Source organism: Phoenix dactylifera, chromosome 5 (genome assembly GCF_009389715.1).
Source record: "Phoenix dactylifera cultivar Barhee BC4 chromosome 5, palm_55x_up_171113_PBpolish2nd_filt_p, whole genome shotgun sequence".
In the NCBI taxonomy this organism is placed as follows: Eukaryota; Viridiplantae; Streptophyta; class Magnoliopsida; order Arecales; family Arecaceae; genus Phoenix; species Phoenix dactylifera.
In genome coordinates, this window is record NC_052396.1 from 4,923,355 (window position 1) to 4,951,298 (window position 27,944).

The following is a 27,944-nucleotide window of genomic DNA, read 5'->3' on the forward strand; positions in this document are numbered from 1 at the left end:
GCCTAATCACTTTCACTAAGCAAATGAAAAATACTACAAAGACAGCAAATAACTAAGTAGAGATTAAGCAAAGATACAAGAAGAAGAAGGAAAACCCAGTAACAGCTATATACCTAAACCTAGCAATCTTGAACAGGCTTGAGTTTTCTTAAAACTTTATGTGGGTAATGTCAACGCCAATCCTCAGATTAAAACAAAATGGATCTTTAGTTTAGTAATTATCTTAACATATTTGATATCTAAATCAACTGATCATCTTTCATGTCTCCAAAAAAAAATTCCAGCTGCAAAAGCCTTCTCCGAGTCTTAAGAATTTAAGTTGGTTATTCTTTGGGACACGCTAATGTGGTATCTTAAACCCTTTCCAAAATTGTCATTCACTTAGTCGTAAGACTCAAAATTTTCTAATCATATCTTATAGCTTTTGTACATAGGTTGGGTATTAGTATAATAGTGGATTAACAAATAACATTTGACCATTGGGTTCATGTCAGGAAAAATAAACTCTCTATATTGTTGTCACCCAACTTCGCTATTATATAAAAATATGGCCATGAGATCTTGATGTATAAAGTCTACTACTTTTTAATATCCTACAATTAAAAAGAAATCATGATGTCATTAACTTTTTATATAATATATTTCTTCCTGTAACATTAGTTATCTAGTTCAATTTCTGATAGGAGCTGAGTTTTTATATTGCTTCCGTTAGATTAATTTTTATTTGTTTGGATTCACAATGCTATCTGATGCGGTCGTGCAGGAACAATAATTAATTGCGAGCTTCATAGCGACGTCTCGGACAATGCAGCTTCCTTTTGTAAGCATGCCTTTTCTTTTTAAAAATATACCTACCGTGTGGCTTTTTCAATAAAATTTAATCATGGAGGCCACCTCCATCCGATAAGTAGGCCCTAGCAGAGCAGCCCCCACCCTTTCTCAGGATATCAACTAATGTGGAATTACATACGTGTCTGCATAAATCCCCACATACTCTCTTCATTTAAGCTCTGACGTCCTCATCAGGCTACAAATCTATTCAAATTTAATCGCAAGTACTACGATCGGCTCAGGGTTAGCTCCAATGAATTTCTGCTACAGTATTTTTTTAGTCCATATAAGTTATAAATCGGATCCGCTCTGATACAATTTGTCACAACTTAAAATCTTACCTAACAAAGCTAATCGAAAAGTATAATTTAAGTTTCTTAATCCTGTATAAGTATGCAAAATCTATCTAGCGAATAATTGATGTGGAACTAAACACTTGTACACGTTCTCACACCAAGTGAGCAGCCAGATTGGATGCAAACTCTTTCTCCCTTGGTTGTTGTATAAAGCCTTCGATCAGCAGCTAAACTTGTTTAATTCTGTAGGAGAGGAGAGGATTTGTCTTCGACTGTGACATCCCCATCCACCCCACCAATAACCTCACCATGACTCACGGCAGGTTCCTCCTCACCGGCGTCCGGCTCTCCTAAGCCCCTATCCCCTCTGTCCCACCGCCTCTAGAGGCAGAGTTCCAGGATATTAAGAGCAACGACAAGGACATCAAGATCGAGAAGAATTGCAACAAGATTCATGAGAATGTTGTATTAGTGGAGAAATAGCAGCAATATCTCATACCTAATCAAAATGTTGCCCGGTTAGCACGCGGAGAACTTTCTTTCCGGCGATGCTGCCACCACCGCCGATGCTAATGGCTTCTCTCAAGTCTGTTGTCATTCTGATTTTTTTTCCTTCTTTCTTTTATCTCTATCGTTGTTATTAGCGGCAAGTGTTGGATTGAGAGGTTGGCATGGTTGTGTTGGTTGGCAGGTAAATGGGGATTTGTTAAAGGCTTCAGTTTTTCCCGGAGAGCTTTTTCCAACAGGCTCGTCGGAAAGCTCCAGGAGAGATTTTCAGGTAGGATATATATATATTTCTATTCTATTGTTAAATATTTTGTTTGCTGATTCTCGTATACTTATACTTCCTTAGTTTAATTTATCTGTTTTACTAAAAAAATACTTAAAGGTGATTTATGTGTATAAGTGTGTTTAATAAAATGATACAGATGATTCTAGGTGGGGATTGAATGCCGCCGTTTGTATATTAATAAAAGAATTTTTTAGTTGAAACATGTACAAATATGGCCTGTTTATTTAAAAAAATATATTATTTGGTGCAATTACTAATGTAAACTATAAATATGATTTTATTGCATTAAAACTTGCATCAAAATAGTACAGATGTTACAGCAATTTTAAGTTTGGCCCTTTTATCATTGAGCTTATGATGATTTTGCGTTGTCAATTGTGAAGTAAGTATGAGATTAGAGCTGATCAAAATTCGGGCTCGGGCCGGTCTCTATAGCAGAAATTAGGCCCGATGGCTATACCCAGGCCCGGCCCGGCCCGACTGTCGGGCTTAAATTTTTGTCCAGACCCGATCCGACTTTATAAATCTGGTTCTAGGCCCATCTAGTCCGGCTCGACCCGATAGGTCCGACCCGACAGGTCCGATTTTTTCTTTATTTGGAATCTGGAAATGGGCCAGAATGGCTCGACCAGGCCCGGCCCAATTTTTTTGGTCGGGCCGCTTTTCTTGCCTAGGCCCGACCCATGGGCCTTTTTTTAATGCCCAAGCCCGAAAAATTTTGAGTCGGGCTGGGCAGGCCAGAAGGCCCGTGATCAGCTCTACATAAGATCTAACCCTTTTGAGCCAAACTTTGTCCGCAATATTTGGATCTTAGAATAGGTTAGATAGAAATGGACCCTCATCTTCCAACATTTTACGGTGTTGAAAATGAGATAAGAATGTTACCTATTGATGCTATGGGTTTATGTTGGTAATCTTTTAATGTCAATAGAAGTATGAGCACACGGGTTCATCTTATTTTTCGCTTATAGACATTGAAACAAACATTATGGAGCTTGTGCTAATTTTGATTGGTGATACGCCTTTAAACCAGATACATATAGTTCACCAGAAGGTCCAACTAATTAAAATATGCCACGACGCCAACATGAGGTGGATTGGAAGCGGCCAAACAAGTCCAGCATCATACTGCCAAGCTTGCATATCAAGAACTCCTTACAATTGGCTGCATCCTAACGAAAGGACCCAATGATCATCGAGATCCCACTAATGTCAACAATGCGTGAAGCATTCACGCCCAATATCCAGGTTGACCCACACGCCCCAATTCTATGGTGGTAGGTATACTCCTTTACCTAACATACACAAGAAGAGAGGTAGAGGAGGTAAGGAGAAACAGATTGAAAAACAACCTCTTTCTATTCTCTGATTACTATATTGACTTAAGCATCGAAGAATCTTCGTCAGATATATTTTAGCTAGAAAATTTCTTTATTCTATATTTTTTTAGATTGGAGTGCTGTCATCTGACAAAAATTTCAGTTGCAGTGACCGAGCACCGCACGTCTTCTCTAATTCCAACTAAAGCAACCAACTATCGAGTTTCCTAGTATTACCACGCTTTTCATCGCGGTGTCTAAGGCCAATCTATTTTCAGCTGTAACAATCGGTGAACTCTTCTGTTCTATAACATAATGCCAATTTGGCAATTCCCCTCCCATCTGTTGGCGAGATGCCCCTCGCTGCCCACTGCTTCACTAATCCACCCTTTCTTTTTCTTTTTTCTTTCGGTTTGCTCTTCTTTGACCCTTTTTTTTTTTTTTTTTTTTTTTTTTTGGTAAAAACGGCTACTCATTCAAATAGATCTAACATGAGTACAACCCGCCATGTCCGAAGAAATAAAAGACAACAAAGGAGAAGGAGCGTCTATAGTAGACGTCCACAAAACATCCCCGGAATGCCGGGCCACAAAAGAGGCGACCCAGTCGGCGGCCCTGTTCGCCTCTCTAAACACATGACCAATCTGGAAACCGATCATCATCTGAGCCATCCTCCGAGTCTCCCGAATCAGAGGGTGACCGTCACCGTACCTGTCCATCCCCCGGATCCAATCGATCACCACCGCAGAGTCTCCCTCGAGGAACACTCGCTCGGCTCCAAGGACCTGCCTGGCATAGGATAAACCCTCCCAAGCAGCCCGCAGCTCCGCACCAACCACTGTGATCCCAGGAGTCCGACGCCCACCTGCAGCCACCAGCCTACCACCGTGATCCCTGATCACAAAGCCGACCCCTCCAGTCAAACCGTCTAGTGACCTACCTAATTTGTGAGCATCATGGGGCCATGCACGGAAAACTCAAAAAAATACTTCTTCTGTCCCTCAAAGAAAGTGCCTTTTACCTAATTTCGTACACAGCATATTCCAAGTACCACCAGTACATCACAAACACTTCCTTAGGAGGTTCGTATTGACCCTTTCACGAGTAGGTTGGCAGATTGAAAGTTGCGACCGAGAGACGGTGCTTCTCAATAGCTTATGTTAAAATATTTAAAAGATACCACCCTCTTGTAGTAAGTTTAATCTCATATACGTGTTATTTTCTCATACTCAAATGTTACTCTATCAATTTGAGTAATACTAAATATGGCACGACCAAACCTAGATTTGCAGAAAATACGAAAGCCCCCCACTTTTTTATTTGTGGATAAGGCCGCGTTTGTTCGCTTGAAAATAGTTAATTTTCACTCCATTTCCCAACCATACAACCATGTTAGCAAGTTTTTTTTTCTTTTTAAATTATAGAATCCGAACCATGGAGATGTGTATGAATTATTTCACAGAACAAATGAGTTAACATAGATCAGAAGCAAATATTTCAAGATGGCCGTTCTACAATCAAAGGTGGCTTAACTTAATTGGGCAAATAATTTTAAGTCTATTTTGTTATTAATTGGATAAAATAATTCTTTGTTCAAAAGAAGGTAAAAAATTAAAAGAAAATCTCATCAATGATTTGGGCAAATAATACCAACGTTTTTCTCTTATTATCATTTCTTCATTATATTAGCAAGTAATGATAATTATAACTCTGTTTGTTTTCATACGACATGATCTTAGTCCAAAAAAATTTAATAAATAATATTTGTTAAAACCACTACAACAATCAAAAATAATTTGTAAAGGTTATCATTATAATGGGATCATAGCATTATTCAATCCTTGATTTTCTCTACACACGGCTGTAATTATGTTTCATCGCAACCTAAAAACAAGCATCATGCACCGAGTTCAACTTAGAATGGATTTTTTTGGAAGTAATTTTTATATGCTATAATATCGTGGCTAGAAGTTCCCACAAATTATAATACAGAATAATGTAGATTTTTTTTGATTTTTAAAAATCAATGTTCATCAAACAAAAATAACTTTCGATTGTTAGAATGTGGATTTGATAATATCATTACTTAACTAGCATTTTTTTGTTGCATTCCGTTTTATATCTAACATGAGACCATTATAAGAGTCATTTTTCATTTGCAAAAACTTTGCTAGATGGATGAACTAGGTATATCAATTACTTGCATTGCTATTTTATATTTTACTCAAATTATTTAATATAATTTTGAATAGTTGCTTAAATTGCTTTTTTTTTTTTTGTTCACATGAGCACAACCAGCTACATCACTAACAAGAATACTAGTAAAACAGCAGGAACTAAAACCTGCTGGGTCCATAGAAACTCTCCTGAATGCTGCGCAACGAAGGAGGCGACCCAATCAGCAGCTTGGTTCGCCTCCTGTAGAACGTGTCTGACCTGAATAGCCCGGCAATCCTGTAGCATCCGTCGCATGTCGCACAAAAGTGGGTGCTCCACCACCTCTTGCCTCTCCACCTGAAGGCAATCAATTAAGACAGTAGAGTCCTCCTTCAGAATGATCTCGTCCGCCTTCAGCACATATCTCGCATGGGATAACCCCATCCATGCAGCCTTGAGCTCTGGTCCGAATGCCAAGGCCTCAGAGGAGCGACATCCCCTCGCAGCAATTAGTCTAGCACTGTGGTCTCTGATCACAAAAGCCACTCCTGCCCAATCTCCATCGGCAGGCATACTCCCATCGAAATTCACCTCAAGATGGCCAAGAGATAGGAGCTCCCAAGAGATAAGAACAAACCTGGGCGCTATGGTAGCGGAGGGGGGTCCCAAATGTCCCTAGCTATTACAGGTGAATCCAACTCAAACGACTCAATGACCTCCACTGCGTGATAGAGAGTCCGCTCAACAACAAACAACAAATCTCGAAGAGCGCTCCTACCCTCAAAGACTCTAGTATTCATGTCCAGCCAAATATAATAAGCCAAGTAAACCGCAGCTATGCCCCATCCAACAGTGCTTGGTGACCGTATGGTAGCACTCACTTGCTGAAGAGAGTCATCTACCGGAAAATTGGATCCTGAAGGGGGAAACAATGCCCTCCTCCAGATCTGGGCAGTCCGAGAGCACTCAAACATGGCTGACAGTTGCTCAAATTGTTCACCGTTTTGGGTCAAAGCAACGACATTAAGGGCTCGTTTGGTTCGCGGGAAGTATTTTCCCTCCTAGGAATATGATTCCTGGGAATCAGATTCCTAGGAAGAGGATACCTAGGAAAGTACTTTTGACATGTTTGGTTAACCATGGGAAAGTGACTAATTTCCAAAGTGCTTATGTTTGGTTGACCATCCACTTTCCTAGGAAAGTTATGTATAATTCCTATTATGCCCTTAATAAAAATTAGGTCTTTAATGCCTCTTTAATGCTTCTTTAATGCTGAAGGGTCTTTTTGGGAAAAAATAAAAAAAGGAGTGATTCCCACCTCATGGGAAAGTAACTTTCCCATGTTTCTCATGGGAAAGACTTTCCCATGAAATGTGGGAATCATATTCCCATGGGAATACAACTTTCCCATCTCTCTCATTTGAAAACTCCAACAAGAGGCATTTCATTACTTTCCCGTTGACCACACTTTTCCCCCTCGTTTTCCTGCGAACCAAACGAGCCCTAAAAGGCACGCGAATCGCACGTGCAAAATAACGAGTAGACACCAGCTCGGGGTGGGGGGGATGACCGTGTCCCACCCGACGGAAATCAAGAGCCAAGAAGGCTTCTTGCGAGAACAAAGAACCTGGGAAGGCTCGGCGGCGGCGCTTGTGGCGGTGACCGGAGAGACTCGGTGGGAGGCGATGCTGCTCCCTCGCGGTGCTTTAGAAGCGTCACCCACGCCAAGGAGCGGCGGCCAGCGGGCGATGCTAGGCGTTGCACCAGTTATCGTCGCGTTGCTGCTGCTGGGATGCGCCCCGGAAGCCGCTCATGGGCTAGACTCCAAGTCCGTCTCCGCCTTCGTACAGAACGTCGTCTACTCCAATCGGATCGCCATCTTCTCCAAATCCTACTGCCCGTAACTCCTATTATCTTCACCTGCTTTTTTTTTTACTCCATATCTCTTCTGATTTAAATCCGGGATTGGAAGTGCACAAGAATCTGATGCTTGGTTTGATTTGCTGGATCAAATGCTGGGAGATGTTATAATCCTTGGAAAAAATTTAATTGAAAGTAGTTTCAGAAGAAATCATGCGTTGGCAAGCTGACATTCTTTCACTTTGAGTTTTTCCCCTTTTAGCTGGCTCATACTATGATGAACTATAGGAGTTCTTGGCTGCGTTAACAATTTTGTGTACCTAATTCATGTTTTATTGTTAGCTTGTTTTTCAGCATTTGAAGATATTGATGATAACATTTTTTTTTTTAATTATCTAATCTTGTAATCATAGATTGGTTTTTTATTTATGGCTCCACTCAGTTATATTTAGAGGAAATTATGAAAGAAAAATTCCTTGTCTTTAATTGGATGTACCATGGGCACGCATATTTTTTAATTATCTAATCTTGTTACCATAGATTTTTTTTTTCTTATTTATGGTTCCACTCAGTTACATCTGTAAGAGATTTTGAAAGAAAAATTCATTGTCTTAATTGGGTTTATCACGGGCATGTACAAGTTGATGTTGATCCCGTCTTTGAATTATCTCAAATCATCGTTTTTCTTTTTCAATCAAATCAAATCAAATACAGGGATTCCTTCCCCCTCCAGCACCCTCTCCCTCTGTACAGGTGAGAGTAGCAAACCATACAGAAGCAACTGGATCATAATAAAATTGGATCCTTTATACACCTCAAAAGAGAGAAAACACAGTTGAAACAGTTCTAGACTTCTTTCACATTTGTTTACAGTTTGGATAACCGTGATTTCTTGTGTTGGTCCAAAAATTGAACCATTAAATGGGGTGGTTGTGTTGAAACATTATCATCTTCGTGTTGGAGGTGTTGCAAAATTTATTATAGTGGCCAAGTTAGCCATGTCCAATGCAGCATCATGTGCTAAAGACATCTCATTTACAAGTTTGTTGCATATTTTGCATAGTATAACGTGCTTCTTGGCATCCTAAGTAGCATCCATATCCGTGAAGTAGGTTGATTGAAGGGTGTAATTGGGAGCCATAGGACACCTTAGTACTAATTTATGTCTCTTTATTCTTTCCTCCCTCCTTGCCTTTGATTTGATAATTCATTGTGGGGATTTGGGGTGTGTTGAAGGTTGTGGAGATTTTGATCTAAGTACTTAAAATGATTGGATTTCATTCCTGAATATGCTGAAGTTACCAAGCTCCCAGTTGCTTGCTTCATTTGTGATAAAATGTGCTAACCATAGACAATTTCCTAATAACAAGTGAGTCTCATCATGATTCCTTATCAACTGATCCAATTCTCGAAGCAAGGTTGTTTTTCCTAGTACTAGAATGAATTGATCCTAAAGTTAGAGTTCTGTTTGAGGTTAAAAGTTTGCTTAGAGTGATAAATTTGTGAGGATCAAAAAATTGATTTCAGTGTTTTGCATGGGCATGTACTTGGATAGATCTGATTTTTTTTAACATACCATTACAATAAACATTAAAAGCTTGTCTCGACTAACTGGGTTGACTTTATGAATCTTCATTTGCCAAGCATCCCATAAAACTTGGGTTTATCTAATAGTGTTACATGCTTTCCACGATTGGTTGTCAACGTGTCATTAGCCCTCCACAGTTTTGGGTTTATGAATGGCATTGACTATATCCTTTAAAGTATGGAACAATGAAAAAATAAAATTCATAATGCATATAATCTCATGGTTGGTTGATATAATTCGAAATGCAAGTGAAGACCAAGCATGGGATGATTCCTACAAGATATCGAAACAGATACGAGATAGGACATGAAATGAGATGGGCAAGCCAATGCAACAAATCTTGAAAAACATAGGATACAGATACATGGGCATATTACAATAATTATATGTGTAAATATAGATAACTTTATCATATAACATACATACATACAAAACAAACAAAAAAATGTTGATAGCAACAGTTAATTTATTCCTGACAATGTAATATGTTGAATTGAATATGGAAGTTTTTCAGATGAGATACTTACATATGCGTAGCTTATGTTTGCATTATATTTCATCAGTGGTAGTAGGTCAATCTAGAGCATTCTTCACTTTCTCATGTAATATATGGCAATGTATGATCTGGTGTTGCAACTTGAAATAGTAGTGCTTTGTTTTCTGCACTTGGATGGGTGTCCATTCAAATTGCTGGGGTCCTATTGTGCTGCAATAAAGTGTTAATCTAACATATTGAAGGATATTGCTCAAAGTTTGTAATTTTTCCATGGAAAAACAATTGTTCATGCCCATTCCACTTAATAATATAAATAGAAAATAATTCTTGATTAATAGTCTGCTTCTCCTATATATCCTGTAGATTATGTAATCGTAATTTGGGTTCTGCATGCTTGTTTGCATTATTTAACTTTTTTTTTCTAGGTATTCGCTACGCGCTAAACGTGTGTTTAACGAACTAAGTGAGAAGCCTTTTGTTGTGGAGCTTGACCTTCGAGGTAATCTGTCTACTTTTCTCGCCCCATATTGCTTGCAACAAGTGAAAAACTGATCTATAGCCGAAATTCTTGATATTGTCTTTTAATACTCTCATTTTCTTTTGGGAAGAGTTGAAGGATTAGTTTGTGTTACAATTTAGTTTTCCCCTTATGAACTATGTGGTCTCTTCACCAGCATTGTATGAATTTCATGGATAGCTAGATTTCTGCCAAGGATCTGTAAATAGAAATATTAATCCTCAGAACTAGAGTGATTCTGAAAGACATACATCCCGTGCCACCTTTTTATTGCTTCAAACACTCATGCGCACACACAAATATCAGCTATCTCTAGTGAAATTGATGGTTCTGTCTGTCTCTGAATTCATGCTTTCTGAGAGCCATGAAAATTATTGTATCCATTTTTTTGATAACGTAGCATTTCCGTATCAAACACTAAATTTCTAATGGCCATATCTCATGTTGCCCATTTTCTGAACTCCAAAGAAAATAAGCATATCCTAGCTTTTTTTAAAAAAAAAGATCATGATGTTATAGAGATTCATGCTTTCTGAACCATGGAAATTATTGTATCTATTTTCGTGAATGACATAGCATTTATGTATCCATCACTATATTTCTAATGGCCATATCTCAGATTGCGTATTTTCTAAACTCAAAGAAAATGAGCATGTCCTAGTTTTTTTATAAGATCATGATGTTATAGATGCTTATGGAAGGTTGGTAAATTTTAACTATTTATAGCCTAAGATTGATATAATATTATTTTTATTCAGATGATGGGCCAGAAATTCAAAATATTCTTCTAGACCTAGTTGGTCGCCACACCGTACCACAAGTTTTTGTGAATGGTCAGCACATTGGTGGCTCGGATGGTCTGTACCCATGACTTAAACCTCCATATTTTCCTTTCTGAATTTGCTCTTTAGTTTTTGATAGTCTGACCTTCACCTCCCTTCAAATCACTCAGATACGGTGAAGGCGCTTGCAAATGGGAAACTTAGAAAGCTTCTTGGTAAAAATCAATGACAGCTGTATGTTGGACGAAGCCAATAACTGGAACATGGTTTTGAGGCAGAAATATGCTCTTGGAATTGCAGGTTGATTTCTTTGGTTAAGATTGATTCACATAACATTGTTGTTTTTGATACTGTGAAGAAAGGGATGCCTAACATGTAAGTGCTAATATTTAGCAGAATTATGCAAAAATATCAATTGCACAGTGGTTGTTGTCTAGTGCGTGATTGTTGATCTCATTGCCCAGGGAGCTATGTCCTCATGCTGCCAAGTTTAATTAGCAAAAGCCCTTAATGATCATTAGATTTCTTGGACTACATGTGTTTCATCCACTAGCTTCTTAGCTGTTCTTATTAGCGGCTCCCATTTACAGTGCCTCAAATCTGTTGGACAACAAGAACGTTTTTCTTGTCTATTCTTCATCCTCTAGAAACAACGTAACCGATATGCTGAAAACTGGATACTTGGGTGGTGTTTTGAATGAACAGTGTTTTTTTTGTCCTCCTTTCTTTTTAAATTTTGACTTGAGGATGTGATGAATTACTTTTCTAGCTTTGTTCAAATACTGGGGTGGTGCTTTGAGAAGAGTTATTTCTCCAGCTTTGCTCAAAGATCAAGGTTGGCCGACATTGCGAATCGTCTTTCAGAATAATAGATGGCATGCCAGAATGCTTAAAAACACCTTTGAAATGCAATGTGTTTTACTTGGAGTTGTTATATGGGTTCTATTATTATTGTGGAAACAGCGGAGGAAACAACTAAGAAATGAATAGGTTTTGGTTTTTGAACATAAGGTGCGGGAAAACACAGATCATATCGAAAAAAAATCCTGACGAGATGATCTTGACCTAGAAACCAAGCGTGAGGGAGAAAAGCAGTATTGCCGTTGATTACTGACTTTGCTGGATGAATGAACAACCCCACCTCTGTAAAAGGAGAACAGGGGCGTTCGTGAGTGAAGGTCGTTCAGGGCTAGCTTTCTAACCCCACACAGAGACACCGAGATAGCGGCGCTTCGGAATCACTTGCTGACCAGAAGATGAGATCGAGGAAGCTCGCTGAGAGTAGGAATCTACGACATCAGTGGCAAAGAGTTTAGGACGGCCATAAAGGAGAGGCCAGAGAGAAGATTGCGCCTTCCTTAATACAGCTACCATCCCTTCCTTCCTTTGGACACCTTTGTTTATCGTCTATATTGCCCATCATATTGGTTGTTTAGAAATGACTGAATAATTGAAAACATAAACCTAAGCTGTGTGCGGCCTATTATCTTGGAGGGTGACTTAGTCGCTGTGATAGGTTGAATTTAGGAGGATCTGAGTGGTTTGGATTGAGACCACTCTCTACTTCAAAATATTTTGGACGATGGCCGGAAATAGAATGGCGTTCCAGACCAAGCACTTTTTAGAGAGGCCATGGCGCTACAAATTAGGCGGCCGCGTACGTGGCTAACTACTCTAGTTGCACATTATGAATCCGGAAAGAAAAGTTGCCTAGGATACTTTGCAATTTGTTGTTTTCTGATTTTATTGGGTATGTCGAAACTTTTGTAGTCCGATTGTTTGCCTTAAAAAGAAAAAAAAAAAAAAATAAAACTAAACACTTGCCCAATCTTTACAGAAGCTGCTCTTCAAGCTTTTTGGAGTTCACTCGTACTAATGCCACCACGAGGTCTCTGACAGTTTCTATATCAACCCATGTGCCTTCTTTCATTTGGAGCCTCTGCCCACGAACTTCCTCAAAATCAACTTTAATGGGATGACTAAGCTTGTGGGGGAGCGGGTTTGTCATCGAAAGTACTATTCGTTCCTTTATTGTTGCAGGGGCTGCAGGAGGTTTGGGAAGGTCTCATTTACCCTGCTACACTACTTTGAGCAACTCCCGTTGCACTGGTGTCCCGTTATCACGAGAGAGTTGGGCAACTTTTTAATGGGCCAACCTATTTATATTTTTAATTTTTTTTGATTGGCTTGATCTACATTTTTTATACTTCTTTTATAGAACTAGGATGGGAGAAAATCTCAGCTGCACTCGGGGCAAATTTTTATACTATAAAGACTGAAATCAATGTGTCAATAACATTATACTATTATTACTATCTATCTCGAGTAGCTTTTATTAACAGTTATGATGAACATGATGAACCTTATTTGCCTAACTTTTGATTCTTTTATTCTTAATGGTTGTATTAGCTGTAATCATAGAGACTGACATGCAATAACCAGAAAAAGGGAGGTATTTCTTAACAAATTCATAATTTCGAAAAAGATGCTCTTTTCTTGGTACCCCTAATTACTTCAAGATACCATCTATAGGATGTGTAGCTATGCATTTCATGATGCATCTGTTGTAATTCTCACACCTGTAAAACTCCTTTATTTGCAATTTATCCTCCATATCCTCTATCTGTATAAAGCTAAAAATGGAGGGATCAAATAACCACTGTTACATCAATTAGAATAATGTCTTAAAAAAGCCTGTTCCAAGGATGCTTGGATCTGAAGCCGCAGAACACAATAGGGACCTCTGGTTACTTTGAGGACTCAATCCATCCGTAGAAAAAAAAAGAAAAAGTGTGGCCAAAAAAATATAAAGGTAGCTTTTTTTTTTGTTTGATTAGAGTTTTTTTTTTAAAAAAAAAGTAATATTTCTATAGAATTAAGATTCTCATGTTCCATGAGAAAGAAGAAGCACATAAAATACGAAAAAAACTACTTCCAATTAAAAATTGAGATTTTTTTCTAAAACTATTCGTAAGGCATCAAAATTTAAGAGGCATTTTTTATTAAGAATATAATAAATATTTTATAAATTTTTCTAAAAAATAAATGCTTAACTAAGCATAAATCACTTTAGAATATAACTTTTTATGTCAATCAAATATGTTAAAATTATTTTTTAAAATATTTTATTTTAAAAAATTAATTTTTTAAAAATATTTTGATAAAAAATTTCATTAATAAAAAGGAGTCCTGAATTATTATCAGAACTCCTGCCATGGGGAGAAGAAAATAATCAATAATGGTACGAGCATGGATGAAAGCATCCAGAGAGAGGGAACAGGGAGGGACCCAGACTCCAGCATCCAACCCAAATGCATGCTCGCCCACCAGCCAGCCTCCGCAGGTGGCTCCTTTCCCCACGCAGCGCACCGTAATCCCTAATTGCCGTCGAGAAATAAATAGCAACTAAACCTTCCAGAGATGAGAAATGTTAGGCTGCTAATCTACCCTTTTCCCTTTTTTGGCCTTTTTTTTTTTTCCCACGTTAGCAGAGATAGCAATGGATTTGTAGGTTATATTTTCATTCCTCAGCATATTTACAAATCCATGCATTAGAAATATAACAGCTCCAGCAGAAGATCAATGCTGATATTGTCTTTAGGCTATGGCTACCTAACCATGAGCTAGCAGATTAGATGATTGCACCCATCTCCTTAACAAAACTATATGATGATAAATGGCCATCATTCTTTTTTTTTTTAAAAATGTTACCTATATCTGCCTCGTACTAAAATATGCATTTTGTGATGCATACGGTATGAGCTATATACCGGATCTAATGATGCACTGAAGTTTTCCGCAAGTTTGGTATGGCTGCAGTCACAGCTGCGCGAACAGTTATCGTTGGGGTCCGAATCTTTGTTTGAGCATCAACTCTGCTTCACTCTAGTATTTTTTTCTCGAATATGCTTTCGCTTGATTCAAACCTGCGGCGTTTTCAGAGTTTTTCAGAAGAAAAGTATAGAGGGTTGAAGAATAGAAATAGACAGAATGCATTTCAGACATAGTACAAATAAAATTCAATTCTTTTTTATTTCAGAATTTTGTGTTTTTTTTTAATATTTGACAAGCCATTAGATTCGCTCGGTAGCTCCCTTGATGCAAATGTAAGTAAAAATGCATTGCAAACAATTAAATTAAATAGCTTTATGAGAGTTTGAAAGTCTTCTTGAATTTCATAAGTTATATTATAAACAATGTTTTGATCTCACACACTAGTTAACCTAACTAGCTCAATTGCTAGAGAATTGGTTTTCATATTGCATATATGTTTCGAGATTGTAGATTCAAGTTGCATGGAGCAAATATTCTTAAAACTTTTTTTATTGGAAAGGACGAGATTATTTCACCATAGGCCTATTTGGTAGGTGGAATAGAAATGCAATAAAAACCTTATTTCCTGTCTCTTTTTTTTTTTTGCTAAGGTCCTTATTTCCTGTCTCTGCCATCAACAATTGTTTTTAACCACTCAAATATAGTTACACCCTTCAAAAGGGATAAATAGGAGGGAGAGGGTGTAATTCTATTCTACCAGTTTAGTGAAACAGACCGGAAAAGCTAACCATCCAATTATAGTTTGGGCTTATCCACTCTCTAAATAATAGATATACAAGAGACGAGGGAGGTAATTTTATTCTTATGATAAAATTTTAATTATCGCAAAGTCCTGTACATATTACATGCACACACTTATTTCTCTCATCAAATATACAAAATTTGTATTTCATATATTGCTCCTCTCTCTTCAAATTTATTTAAATATTTTTTTCTAATATTTTCAAAATTTGTTCCGTAACCAAAAGCTACCTAGGAGACAAATAGACTATTCGATTACATTCTTCCTACCTCCATACCATCATAGCACAAATCATGGAGGACTCCCATTGTATGTGATATGTCCAAACCAAAGATAATATTTCGTAGATATATTATTTATTTATTTAATAAATTTATTTTTGATAATATATTCACTTTTATATCTATGAAATTAACAAATATTAATTAAAAATATATTCAAATTAATAATATTTAATGAGCCATCTACAACTATTCTCCATTTTTTTTCTCTCACATATATCGCATGTTCTACGTATCCTAGCTTCTAAATTTATTAAATATTATCTATCCAACACTTCTTCATCATGCATCTACACAGAGATCACACAATGGACATATCTACACCCCACCCCCGGAAAGTACCGACACTGGCATTTAACCCAAGGTATCTTGAAGAAATTACGCAAAACCGTCACGAAAGCGCTCGATTACCCATATTGTTGTTGACCTAAGTCAAACATATTCTTGATTCATCAGTTTTTTTTTTTTTGTGATTTTTTTGGCTATATTCATTTACGTTTTGTGTGAAGTACTGATGTACTAAAAATTTTTTTATTAAAACTAAATGTTGAATGTGGTTATCTAATGTTCAGAACAATAGTCAAATAAAGCTTCGCCCCAAATGCCTAGATCCAAGATTTTATTGAAGATTCTGTAAATAAATACAGACAAGTTGAAAGAAACTGCATGCGGATTCCAATCTCCCCCTCAGGTGTCCATGTGCTGAACGGTAAAATCCCCATCTCCTCCCATACAAAAAAAAAAAAAAATCTCCAAGAAAGCTAAGCTCGCTCTCTGTGCAACGGAGGAAAAGACTCCATATTAAATTAATCACTGATTCCCACTTTTAAAAGTCCTACTTCCGAGCTTCAAATCCTTTGGATTTGATTCACTCTCATCGCACTCCTTACTTCCACTCCCCTCGAAACCCTAATGGCTTCCTCTCATCCCTCTCTCTGTTCCCCTCTGCTTCTGCTCCTTTTCCTTGTAACTCCACTCACAGTGACTTCCAAGACTTTCCCTGGAGACACCGAAGCTTTGAAGGCCGTGAAGCAGGGCGTGGACCCCCGGTCCATCCCCTCGGGCTCGTGCCTCAGCACCTGGGACTTCGCCGTCGCTGACCCCTGCGACGCCGCCTTCAGCCCCCGCTTCACGTGCGGCCTCCGCTGTGACACCAGCGACGCTGCCGGCTTCCTCCGCGTCACCGAGCTCGCCCTCGACCCTGCCGGCTACTCTGGCTCCATCACTCCCTCAGTCTGGTCGCTCCCCTTTCTCGAGTCCCTCGAGCTCGCCGACAACAGCCTCGCCGGCGCCGTCCCGCTGCCGCCTCCAGCCGGCCTTCCCCCTCGCCTCCGCCGCCTCTCCCTCTCCCGCAACGCCTTCTCCGGCGAGATCCCTGGCTTCTCCGCCGCCCCCGCCCTCGAGGAGCTCTACCTCGACAACAACCTCCTCTCTGGCCCGATTCCGCCGGGACTGGCGACGCTCCCCGCCCTTCGAAGGCTAGAACTCCAGACGAACAACCTCACCGGCGAGATCCCAGATCTGGGCCCCCTCCAAAACCTCACCTTCCTTGACGCCAGCAACAATGCTCTCTCCGGCGGGTTCCCATCGGGGAAATTCCCGGCGTCGGTGGTGGAGATCTCTCTCCGGAGCAACCGGCTGGAGGGGGAGATCCCAGGGGCAGCGGTGGCGGCGCTGCCGGCGCTCCAGGTGATGGATCTCAGCCACAACGGGCTCTCGGGGGCGGTCCCCGGGGCCGCCTTCGAGCACCCCTCTCTCGAACAACTAACCCTCGCCTATAACCGGTTCGAGTCAATCAAACGCCCGGGGGACGGCGGTCTGGTGAGCCGGCTCATCGCGTTGGACCTGGGCCACAACCGGCTTGGAGGGTTCCTGCCGGCGTTTCTGGGGTCGATGCCCCGGCTCTCGGCGCTGTCGCTGGAAGACAACCGGTTCACGGGGATGATCCCGGCCCAGTACGCGGTCCGGGTGGTCGGGGCTTGGGGGGCGGTGCCGTTCGCCCGGTTAATTTTGTCGGGGAATTATTTGTCCGGGCCCGTCCCGAGCCCGCTGGTGGGGTTGAAGGAAGGGAGCGCGATGGTCAATCTGGCGGACAACTGTTTGTTTCGGTGCCCGCCGGAGTTTTTCTTCTGCGACGGGGGAAGACAGAAGCCGTCCACCACTTGCCGGGAATTCAACCCAGTAATCCCGTGAGCAGAGTCCTCCGTCGCAAAATTATAAACTACTGCTATTATATTATGTGTTTTTTCACTTTCTTAATGCGTGTGTTGTTGAATCTCTTGTTGATGTGAAAAAAGAAAGGTTTTGTGGCTGTAGAGGAATAGATTTTGTAGTGCATTGTTGCAGGGACTGGATACTATGGCTCTGAGATTGGATTTGGATATGAGGGTGGATACTGACGGTGGGAAATGAGGTTGGGATGTTTGTGCAGCGCGCAGGGGGAGATCCGTAAGCAGCGGTGTGGAGTCGCAGAAGGATTTAGATGTTGCTGGAGCGGAAAGTCCGTCCTGTGTCAGTGGGGCTGCTTCTGCTTCTATTTGATTGGGAGTGAGACTGTGGGAGGGAACAATGGGCTCGGTTTACGAGCTAGGTTGGGTCAGATGTTGGACTGATTTAAATCGTTGCTGAGGGTTATCTCAGTCTACTCTTGGCTAGATGAACTTGGGTACAAGTTAAGCTGAAAAAATTGGGCTAGCTCAAGTTCAAAATGAACTACTGTTTTAAGCGATTTTAATAATTTTAGGGGAAAAAAACACCTTGCATAAGAAAAAAACGAAGTTTGAAGGCTGGTGCGATGACACACTTCCGTTGTAATTATGCTGTTTCACGGACAGTGATGCATGCATCCTTTCACTGGTGAGCGGCAAAATTGTGACTCTGAGAACGACAGGAGGAAGGAGGGGCCCCACTGCTGGCTCACTGTCTGTAAAATAGACCTTTTTTTTAAATTAATTCCTTGGACCAGCAATCAGAGAGCTCTATCGTGCTGGCTTGACGGTCCCCAAATCCATTTTTACTTTACCATATTAAACATGAGAGTCCTCGCTCCTGTCATTTTTCTCATTGAGGTCAAAATAATTAACTTGCATGCCAAAACTTTGTTATATGTCAGCTGCTTTCGTACGTTAACTTGAAATATCACATGCGTTACTTTATTCTTAGCAGTAAGATTCCTATCCGAAGTGCAAGCATAGACTAATAGAAAGCTTAATATATTTGTGATTAAGAGGAGATGTACCCCTAGTTGCATCAAACTTTGTGGCAAAACTTTTCCTTCAGAGAGTTCACAAATCAAATTGGTTCCATTCTAGAGTCAGATTATTATACAAAAAGATCTCTGATGCCCAGCATATAAGCCACGTTTACTGACTATAGAAAGTTGACGAGCCGGGCTGAGCTTTGCGCTCAGCCTCGGGCTGAAACAACTAGTCCTTATCCCATTTCTGGTCCTAACCTGAACCAGCCCAAATATAGCAGGCTTGACACGAGGCTTCAGTTGAAGATCTAATTTGGTGGGCCGGGCTCAACACTCGGCCCAGTTAAAAGTGTTGGAACTTTCTTTATGTTTTTTTTGGGTAAAAATGGCAATTTGAATTACTGCCAAGTCACCAGAAAGTAAAAAGTATAAAGGAGATGGAATGTTTGCTACAGATATTCAAATTAAGAAACTTTTCGGAGTGCCGGGCGACAAAAGAGACGACCTAGTTTACTACCCTATTCGCCTTCCGAAGCACATGTTCTACCTGAAAATTTCCCATCTCCTGAAGCAACCTCCGGGACTCTCGGATGAGTAGATAACCATCGCCATATCTGTCCACACTCTGGATCCAATCAATCACCAGCTACATAAGTAGTAGTCCCCTTCTTATCCGAACCCTATGATATTAGTCCGCCTCGTTGGCCTACAAACTTAGATTAATAGAAATGTTGAAGATATGGCTAATAATTTAGTGATGAAAGATATCCAAATCGTACCTAGTTCATTACATGTGGAGCTGCCCCTGCCATAATATTATACTCGTATGGCCGTAGTCTCGGATCCACCCTAGCTGCAAGTAGAAGGAACCTTCGCCGCGCCTGGATTCCCACTCGTTTGTCCTAGCCGTCCCGGACAACCGACGGTCCAAACGCGTTGGAAGCTCGACGGCTGTCCAAACCAGAAGCAAGCCCGGTGTATTTCTCTCCGCTCGAGCCACGAGTCGGCAGCTAAAACAGCTTGGATAGAATCCCGGTCGATCAATTCCTCCGGCACGTGTATGTTGCAGCTGGGTGCACGGATTGCGTTGCTTTGCACGCCTCGCTAGCCCCCTCGCTCCCTTTTATTCGGAGCTTCCATCATTCTTGGGAAGTTGGTTTCCCCTCCCTCGAGCGACGTAGAGATCACTCCGCGAAGGTAGCGGAGCAAAAAGAAGTCGATCGAGCGATGCGCCCAGAGGAAGCTGATCTCCTTGTTACTGGCTCTACTGCTTCTGCTGCTGCTGGTCTCCTTCTGATCATCCTTGGGAACTAAGTTATTTAAGAGTGAGGCAAATGGAGTCCCAGGCTACTCTGGCCACCAGAAATCCTTGCGTATTGGCCAGCCCAAGGGTGAAGGTGGGGCTGTGCACTGCGAGACTTCCAGGCAGAATGAGAGGCGCTCGTTTGGTGGCAACTGGTGCATTTGGGAGACGGAGCGTTTCGGTGGAGAGCAAGCTGAGTTGCGAACTGGGTGATCACTGGAGGAAGAATGCGTTGGCGCGCATCTACGTCTTCGGGGATTTTGGTGTAACTACATACGCCATGCGCGCATTGAAGAAAGTACGTTCTTAAATTTGATTAGATTCTCTTTTTTCTCTGATGAGATTTAACTTAAAAGTATATTTGGAAACATGATGCTTAATTAACATCGAGGCTGGGGCCCAAAATGTTTTTGATCGACTATGGAGGGGCCCTCCGTTCATGCCAGAAGCCATTCGCCTCCTCAATACGAGCTAACCTTAAATTTTCATTGTGATTCGCCTTTGAGTTCGCATCAACTTGGCATTATTCATCACGAAAAGTTCATCTTTTCAGGCATCTCTGGTGATGCTTGATGCTATATCTGAGGTTTAATTTGGTAAGTTCAGCTTTGCAGCAGAATGCAGCATGATTCCCCACCCAATTCCCAATCCCGCATGGCACAAGGGGTAGTGGCCTTTTTCGGGCACAGCACCAATACTAGTTACAGGGAAAGATCTTTCCTTCCACATCCACACAAATCCACACGCACGCACAGAGACACATGTATCATTGATTATATATATCCTTAAAATATTCCCCTCTATTGTACGTACTACTTCGCACATCTGTGATTGGTAATACTATATGATATCATATTTATTCCAGTGTTCATCAGAAAAAGAAAAATTATAGTGATTGTCCTCTTATTTTGCCTTCATAATTCATAGATATTTATACCTATCATTAAGTGATCATGTTTATTTCCCTTTTTCTAGCAAATAAGTGCTCATATTTTCATCGTCAGTCTTAATGTCTCCGTTAGTGTATATGATTATCTTTAGATGCATTAATTATTTGCAGAAGTTTTCCAGCATTGAAGGTTTTATAGGTGAAGATCACGAAGATGGGGATGGCGAGGAAGAAGAGGGTACGGGCGGAGGTGGTAGGGGTAGTGATGATGACGATGAGGAGGATACTACTGATGATGATGAAGATGATGAGGAGGACACTACTGATGAGGAAGATACTACGGAAGATGAAGATGAAGATGAGGATGAGGATGAAGATGATCAAGAAGATGAGGGAGAGTGTGATGATTAGACAGATACAATGGCAGATAGTCGTAGTTTTTGAGGATTTTATGGCATGCTTGTTTATCAGCCTTTCTTTTTTTAATTGTTTTTTCTTCTCTTATGGTCTAGGGCCATAGTGGAAAAAATTGGGACATGCTGGGATCAATTCAACATCTTAATCTGATGAATTGAAATTGAACCATAATCTAACCATCAAGTTATCGATTTACTACATTGAACTTTTCAGTATATATTAGACATACACATGCATGCATGCATGTATACATATATGAATAGGTATATATCCAGTTGGAAGAATCTGACATAAGTTCCAGTTGGATCGAAATGCTAAAAAAATTTTAGAAAAATATCAGAGAAATGCAATGGAAAAGTTCACAGGCGATTGTAGCCTGGCCTCAAACTCCCAATTTTTTTGGGGGGGATGGAACAATGGCCTGAAAGTAACCTGAGGATGTCAATCTATTGGATTTATTCACGACCATACACCAAGGAAAAAACAAATAGTCAGAACCAAAGGCAATCAAAAGAGAATGGATGGACATTGCAAAGCAAATTCCCATCAAGCTTGTCAAATTGGCTGTGAAATTTGCCATTGGTGCTGCCGGCCACGTTACGATTCCCTTGCACTCTGTCCTATGATCTCACTCCTAAAAAGCAAAGGCAATTAGGAAGACAACTTGACCTCCAACGAACGAATCAAATCAAACACGACAAAGCGATAGATTACAGGGCCTTTGTGGATGCAGCTTTGTTAGATTGTAATGTTGTTTTTGTTGCTTGCCTTCCTCAATGTACCCCAAGAAAAAAACCATGACATATCACAAGATATAGATTACACTCACTTCATTCTGAAAGCCAAAGACTCCTCGCAAGATCACTGACAGACCTCCACATTCCCCTCCACAGCATGTACAGTACTCTCCACGCCAACACCTCCACATTCCCCTTGACCTTTTGCTAATAAGCGTGGAATTACCCTCGTTTTTTTTTTCTCAATCACACAGTTATAATTGCACACTAATCACCATTCACAAAGTCACACGAACCAGAGAGTAAGTAGTAGTAGGCATGGCCACAACATCGGCCTCCGGGTCTAGCGGCGGAAGCTTCTGGGCGTTCGTGGTGTCGCCCCGTCCTCGTCTGTGAGCTTCACGATGGTGTAGGTCGCAGCCCCGGCGATGGCCCCCGCCGTGGGTGCCACCAAATATATCCATATCTGCTTGTAGTTCCCGGCTGCCAACGCCGGCCCGATCGTCCTCACCGGGTTCATCGATCCACCGCTCGACGGCCTGCCCAAACCAAATAATTGTCTCATACAAAGATATCGTTGCAGAACTTCATTTATGGAACTAAAATTTTTTGGTGCATGCACGTACGTAGGTTCCGAGTTGTTTTTGGCTTTTCAAAGTGCTTACCCGGCCACGAGGATGTTGAGCATAACCGTAGCCCCAACTGCTATTCCAGCCAATTCTCCCACCTAATAAGTAAATCAAAAAGAGAGATTAGAGGAAGCGGAAGGGAAGCAGAGGGAGAGAGAGAGAGAGAGTAGAAAAATGGAAGGACTGGGAGAAGCTGCTGTTGGAGAAATTGGATTACCGCTCGAGTATCTGTTGCAACGGCAGTGACGACGAACAAGAGATTGAAGGTGATGCAAAACTCAAGGAAGAACGCCTGGGAAGTGCCGACGGAAGGGACTGTGACGCCGCCGGAGAGGAAGGGATGGAAGATGCCTTTGAGTGCGAAGGAGGCACAAATGGACGCCGAGACTTGGGCCGCTATGTATGCGGGGACTTGGACCCAAGGGAAGTGGCGGAGACATGCGAAGGCGATGGTGAGGGAGGGGTTGAGGTGGGCGCCGGAGATGTGGCCGGTGGAGAGGATCATAATCATGACTGCGAGGCCGGCGCACGCAGCGTTGCCGATGAGAGTCTCGGCTCCATTGTACTTCTGGTTCACGATGGGAGCCGCGGTGGCACCAAATATCAGAATGAAGGTGCCCACGAACTCTGCTCCAAGCTGCCATTGCCATTAAACACGTTCACCAATGGTTAGTAGACTCGAAGAAATGGACGCTTCTATAATTCAATCATCCCCGTAGCTGTAATATTGGAAAAAGGGTTTTGAAGGTAGCCTTATATAATTTTCTTCTATCCAACAATCCCTTTACATAAATTGTTGATAATAAAACTAGAGGCCAGCCTAATAAATCATCTTATTCAAATAATTGAAAAGAGCTTCCTCTCATATGGAGGAGAGGGGTACAATTTTATAATTTGAAATATATAAAGAAATAGAATAGAGTTTTGAACGGTTCATTTTTTTCCTAGCAAGAAATGTTATTTTGGAGTTAAAGCACAAGTTGGTTCAACCAACAAAGCTCGTGTGACTTTGGGAAACTTTGCTTCGCCTATGGGAAGCAGGCCATGGTCCACATGAGAATAATTGGAGGGGTCCTTGACAATATGATGCCTGCACCCTAGCCATGATACCTGCACCCTAGCCAATAGCCAAAAATGATTTTTCGTCAATCAAAATGATCCTCAACAAGCTCTCTGATCTGATTCGAAGCTTGTAGAGCCATTTATTGGGTGTTTGAATACAAATTTGTTTAGATTAAATGAAACCCCAACCAAGGTTTAAATTTTAGAATAATAATTCAGAATCTTATCTAAAAAAAGCAGCTAAACGATACTATATGAACTTTTTGAGCCTGTATAAGTACTCGGACCTACCTATTGTATAGTCGATGCAGCACTAAACACATGCCTACATAAGTCCTCCTATACTCTCTCTCTATATGGAGTAATACAACTCGTAAAGGGTTTACTAAAGCTATTGTTCTAGACATGCTTGTATACATAAATCCAACCGAACAAAATGCTTCTCAGTGCCCACTATTTCCCCCTTGAAACGTGGCCCGTACAAGTCTGAGAAGAGGCCAGAGCACCACTCCTTTACCTTAAGAAAAAGAGCATCACTCCTTAAAACCACTGTTTCAAGCCAATACTTGCCCCTTCGATGAACGATCCCTGGTGTGGTTATTGTTGATTGGACCAGATGTCATGTTCCTCAGATTATAGCTTAGAGAAATCTCTTCCAACTTTTGTCAGAAAAGACATACATGTCAACCTGAAACTGTTCTGTAGGATCCTTTTTACTAGAGAAATCTGATCACCATTTCAAATAGCAAAAGCCGAGTCCTTCAGTTGGAAAAGCAATTGTCTCCATATTTCAATCTAGAATTTTATCTGTTTCTCTCTCGAACCAACCATATAGAAGAGATGAATCATTCATTGTGAACGGACAAGTAAGGAAAGTGTTTTCAAAAAAGAGAAAAACGAAAAGAGAAGGGAACTATGAAATTTAACAGGTAATGACAACTAATTTATAAGATTAGAGCAAATAGCTTCCTTGATCGACAGAAAGTTAATGGCTTGGAGAAATTATAAGCATCTTTTGAATTATTGTGAGGTGTGGAGCTGACATCATGGATAGGCTTCAATAAATAAAAATCCGAAAGACAGAGAGGGAAATAAAGAAGGACGGATGGATTGATTAGTTGGGGAACAGCATCGTGCACGGAAGCGGGCGAAACCGAACCTTGTTTAATAACTTAAAGCCATGGCAAGTGATGACCAATTCCTACCTGTTTAGCCAATCAGTCCTACTTGGATGTTAAGCCTTCAGCTCTACTTAAAGCCTACCTCATCATGCGCTTACGAGGGAAATGTTATAGATGCTCTCTTGATCCAACGGCATGACTTGAGCCCATACCATGCATGGGAATTAGAAAGAAAAGCCAAAATTGACGATGAACATGCACCAAATTTTATGTCGAAGTGCTTCCACTGCACTTTGATGGCACTCGGTTTATTTTGAGATTCATGCGTCACGAGCTGCAGGCTTCACATATCATACACTAATTTTAAGATGTGCTACTAAGGTATATAAAACGATGTGTAGGCTGATATGTGAGGATCGAAGGAAGGCCGGGTAATATTTTGACAACACATGCATATATACCTTGCGGGCGAGGGAGACGTCGGGCTTGGGGATCTCGGTGAAGCACGCGGCAGGAGAAGCCCAGGAGTTGGAGTTCACCGGCAAGCACCTGTTGCACCGCGGCATCGAGTTCCTATCGTATGACAGCGAGTCGACACGGAGCGACGAGAAGAGCGGCGCCCCCGGCGTGCCCGGTGTCGGTGGGGCCGACACGTTCGGTGTTCCGTTCTCGGTCTCCGGCATTATCAAAAGCTACACCAAATGACTCTTTTTTTCTTTTCTTATTTTTTTTTTTTGTGAAGGGGATGTGCTAAGAAGGGAAACTACTGCATGATTTGGTGTTTTTTTATGAAGGTATGGCTATAAGAATGGTAGAATTGTTGCCAGGATCGATAATAATATAAGCGGACTCCTTTTCAAACATACATAAGAAACAAAAGCTAAAAGGCTCTCCTCTAGGTGTGTTGATGGAAGAAAGGAGGCAAAAATTACATGATCTGAAGTTTTTTATGAATGAGTGTCTGAAGAAATAAAGAGAGAGAAGAGAGCCAGCCAAACAAAGAGTACTACAAATGAGAGTTGCTTGTTTTACGGATAACAGTTTTGGTGAAGAATGAGAATTTCTCAAGAATGAGAGGAAAGATATCTAAGTTTCGCAAAGCCAAAATCTCGATATGGGAGAATTTAAAAGAACAAATGTTTGCAGAAAAGGACACTCAAATCTGACATAGATCAAAGATTCAAAATAAAGCTTTGCATTCAGGTGCTCTTGTGTCCTGCAGTAGAAATTGGGAAAGAGAAAGTGTTTGTGCGCGCGCGAGAGAGAGATAGGTTGAGAATTTTGGAGGAGAAAGAATGTGAATATAAGGGGTTGGTATGGGGTGGGGTGGGGGAAGGAAAGGTCTTGCCACTGAGATGGTAGCTCAGTGGAACTGGGGCTTACTTTCAACTAAGTGGTTCCAAGTTCGAAATACACGGACGTCGATTAAATTGTGGAGATCGGATGCTCCTTGCTTGAACACGGAGTTTGAAAGGACTTATTGGTCCATTGGTAGCCTTAGTAGTTCTAGGTGTGACGTACTCATATGGGGATTCGCCTATGGGTGGGAAGGATATGAGTAAAACCGCCCAGAGTGCCCAACATACGGTCATTTCTGCCCGCATCGAACATTCTCCTGGCGGGATGGGGGCCCAGTGGAGGCTGCTACGCGGAAATGGACTTGTCCCTTTCTCTCCTCTTCTCCTTTTTTTAGTAAAAAAAAAAAGAAAAAAAAAAAAAAGAAGGGTTGGTCTCGGTGCCCGTCATTATCTAATACTTTGCAGGTTGATGGATTTTGCTAGTCACTAGATTACTCATTGTTACATCTGATCAGAGTGTCAAATCATACTCCTCTATTGGGTTTTTCCCTGCGAAGCATGTTGGGGATGCCACCATCCGGGTTCAAACCTTGGACCTCTCGGATGTAAAGAGGGATGCTAAAGTTGTAATGAGGTGAGTGTGGTTGTGGTGGCTACCGGGGAGAGTCCGTGTGTGTGATAATATTCATCAGTGCCATTAATAATTAAAAAAATTGTTGCACTTCAATGAATATAACCGGCCAGGAGGATACTGAAAGCTCTCAGTACAATGCTAGTCTAACTGCTTAACGTACAACTCGGTATATTTTTTCTCATGCTCCCATTTTCTTAATCATTGATGACCTAATGTAGATAGCATTAATAAATTATATAATTGGTATCCCATTTTTCGACTTGTAAGAGTCCATGCCAAGCCTAATATTAAAGTGGCAGGTTACTCGATCAGTGTCTATTCTTCATATGTATCAATTGGATGGTACTTGAAGAAAGAAGAGGAGGGGGGGGGGGGGGGGGGGGGGGGGGGGGGGGGCTTCCCACAAATCAAGTCGCTACCACGACTTGCTATGACCTTCTTTGATGACACAACGACGTCTCGGGCCTAGGCTCGGAGCGCCCTGCAGTGCTGACCAAGAGTCGAAGAGGCTCCGTCGGCCGCAGGAATCTACGATGACGTGCCTCCGATCTGAGTGGGGGTGCCGACCAAGAGCCGAAAAAGCCCCGTCGACCACGGGCATCCATAATGATGCCCCAACCCGAGCTCAGGGCGCCCCACCGAGCAAATCACAGAATCGAGAAGGCTGGGCTGACCTCAGAGTCTGCTGAGCCGACCTCACCAAACATTTGTTGCGGCCCTCAAGTCGGCCCAACCTCAGCATTTGCCAAGCTGACTTTATCAAGTATATGTTGCGACCTCCAGGCAAGCCCGACCTCGCCTCCGGCCGCATCCACGCGCGCGCCTATGCTCGCATACATGGCCGTACATTGCAACCTCACCGTCCTATGTTTTACTTGCTGGCCACTCCACGACATGTCAACCAAGGGCCATATCCTGCCATTGAGGACCATACCCTTAGAGCCATACCCTGCCACCTCTGTCAATGCCATGCCGTTCACAGGAATGGCCTACACCATGTGCTTGTGAACGGCCTACACCATGTGCCCCGAGCAAGCTCTGACTGCACGCCATCTGGCCAAATCTATCTCCTTCCATGATAAGGATAGGACATACATTGTCACCTGGGCACCTTAACCGGGACTATATATAGCCCGCATCAGGTAACGCCTAAAGACTTTTG

The 27,944-nt window shown here is 41.4% G+C and overlaps 4 protein-coding genes across 4 annotated transcripts; 3 read left to right on the plus strand and 1 right to left on the minus strand.

The window, feature by feature from the left end:
• The first annotated feature begins 6,906 nt into the window (after positions 1-6,906).
• On the plus strand, positions 6,907-11,173 carry LOC103712199 (monothiol glutaredoxin-S6-like). The gene is made up of 4 exons (XM_008798660.4): positions 6,907-7,296; positions 9,766-9,839; positions 10,616-10,714; positions 10,810-11,173. The coding sequence occupies exons 1-4, from the start codon at positions 6,962-6,964 to the stop codon at positions 10,866-10,868; spliced, it is 567 nt and encodes a 188-aa protein (XP_008796882.2). The 5' UTR covers positions 6,907-6,961; the 3' UTR covers positions 10,869-11,173.
• A 5,235-nt stretch (positions 11,174-16,408) lies between these two features.
• LOC103712201 (probable LRR receptor-like serine/threonine-protein kinase At4g36180) lies at positions 16,409-17,689 on the plus strand. Its single transcript, XM_008798661.4, has one exon. The coding sequence runs from the start codon at positions 16,409-16,411 to the stop codon at positions 17,687-17,689; it is 1,281 nt and encodes a 426-aa protein (XP_008796883.2).
• A 2,171-nt stretch (positions 17,690-19,860) lies between these two features.
• On the plus strand, positions 19,861-21,412 carry LOC103712202 (coenzyme A biosynthesis protein 3-like). The gene is made up of 2 exons (XM_039126296.1): positions 19,861-20,293; positions 21,056-21,412. Exons 1-2 carry the CDS (start codon positions 20,027-20,029, stop codon positions 21,293-21,295), a joined length of 507 nt encoding a protein of 168 aa, XP_038982224.1. The 5' UTR covers positions 19,861-20,026; the 3' UTR covers positions 21,296-21,412.
• Positions 21,413-21,982: 570 nt separating this feature from the next.
• LOC103712203 (probable aquaporin NIP5-1) lies at positions 21,983-26,118 on the minus strand. The gene is made up of 4 exons (XM_008798663.4): positions 25,312-26,118; positions 22,885-23,304; positions 22,704-22,765; positions 21,983-22,577 (listed from the first exon to the last, which is right to left on the minus strand). The coding sequence occupies exons 1-4, from the start codon at positions 25,531-25,533 to the stop codon at positions 22,382-22,384; spliced, it is 900 nt and encodes a 299-aa protein (XP_008796885.1). The 5' UTR covers positions 25,534-26,118; the 3' UTR covers positions 21,983-22,381.
• Between the last annotated feature and the right edge of the window lie 1,826 nt (positions 26,119-27,944).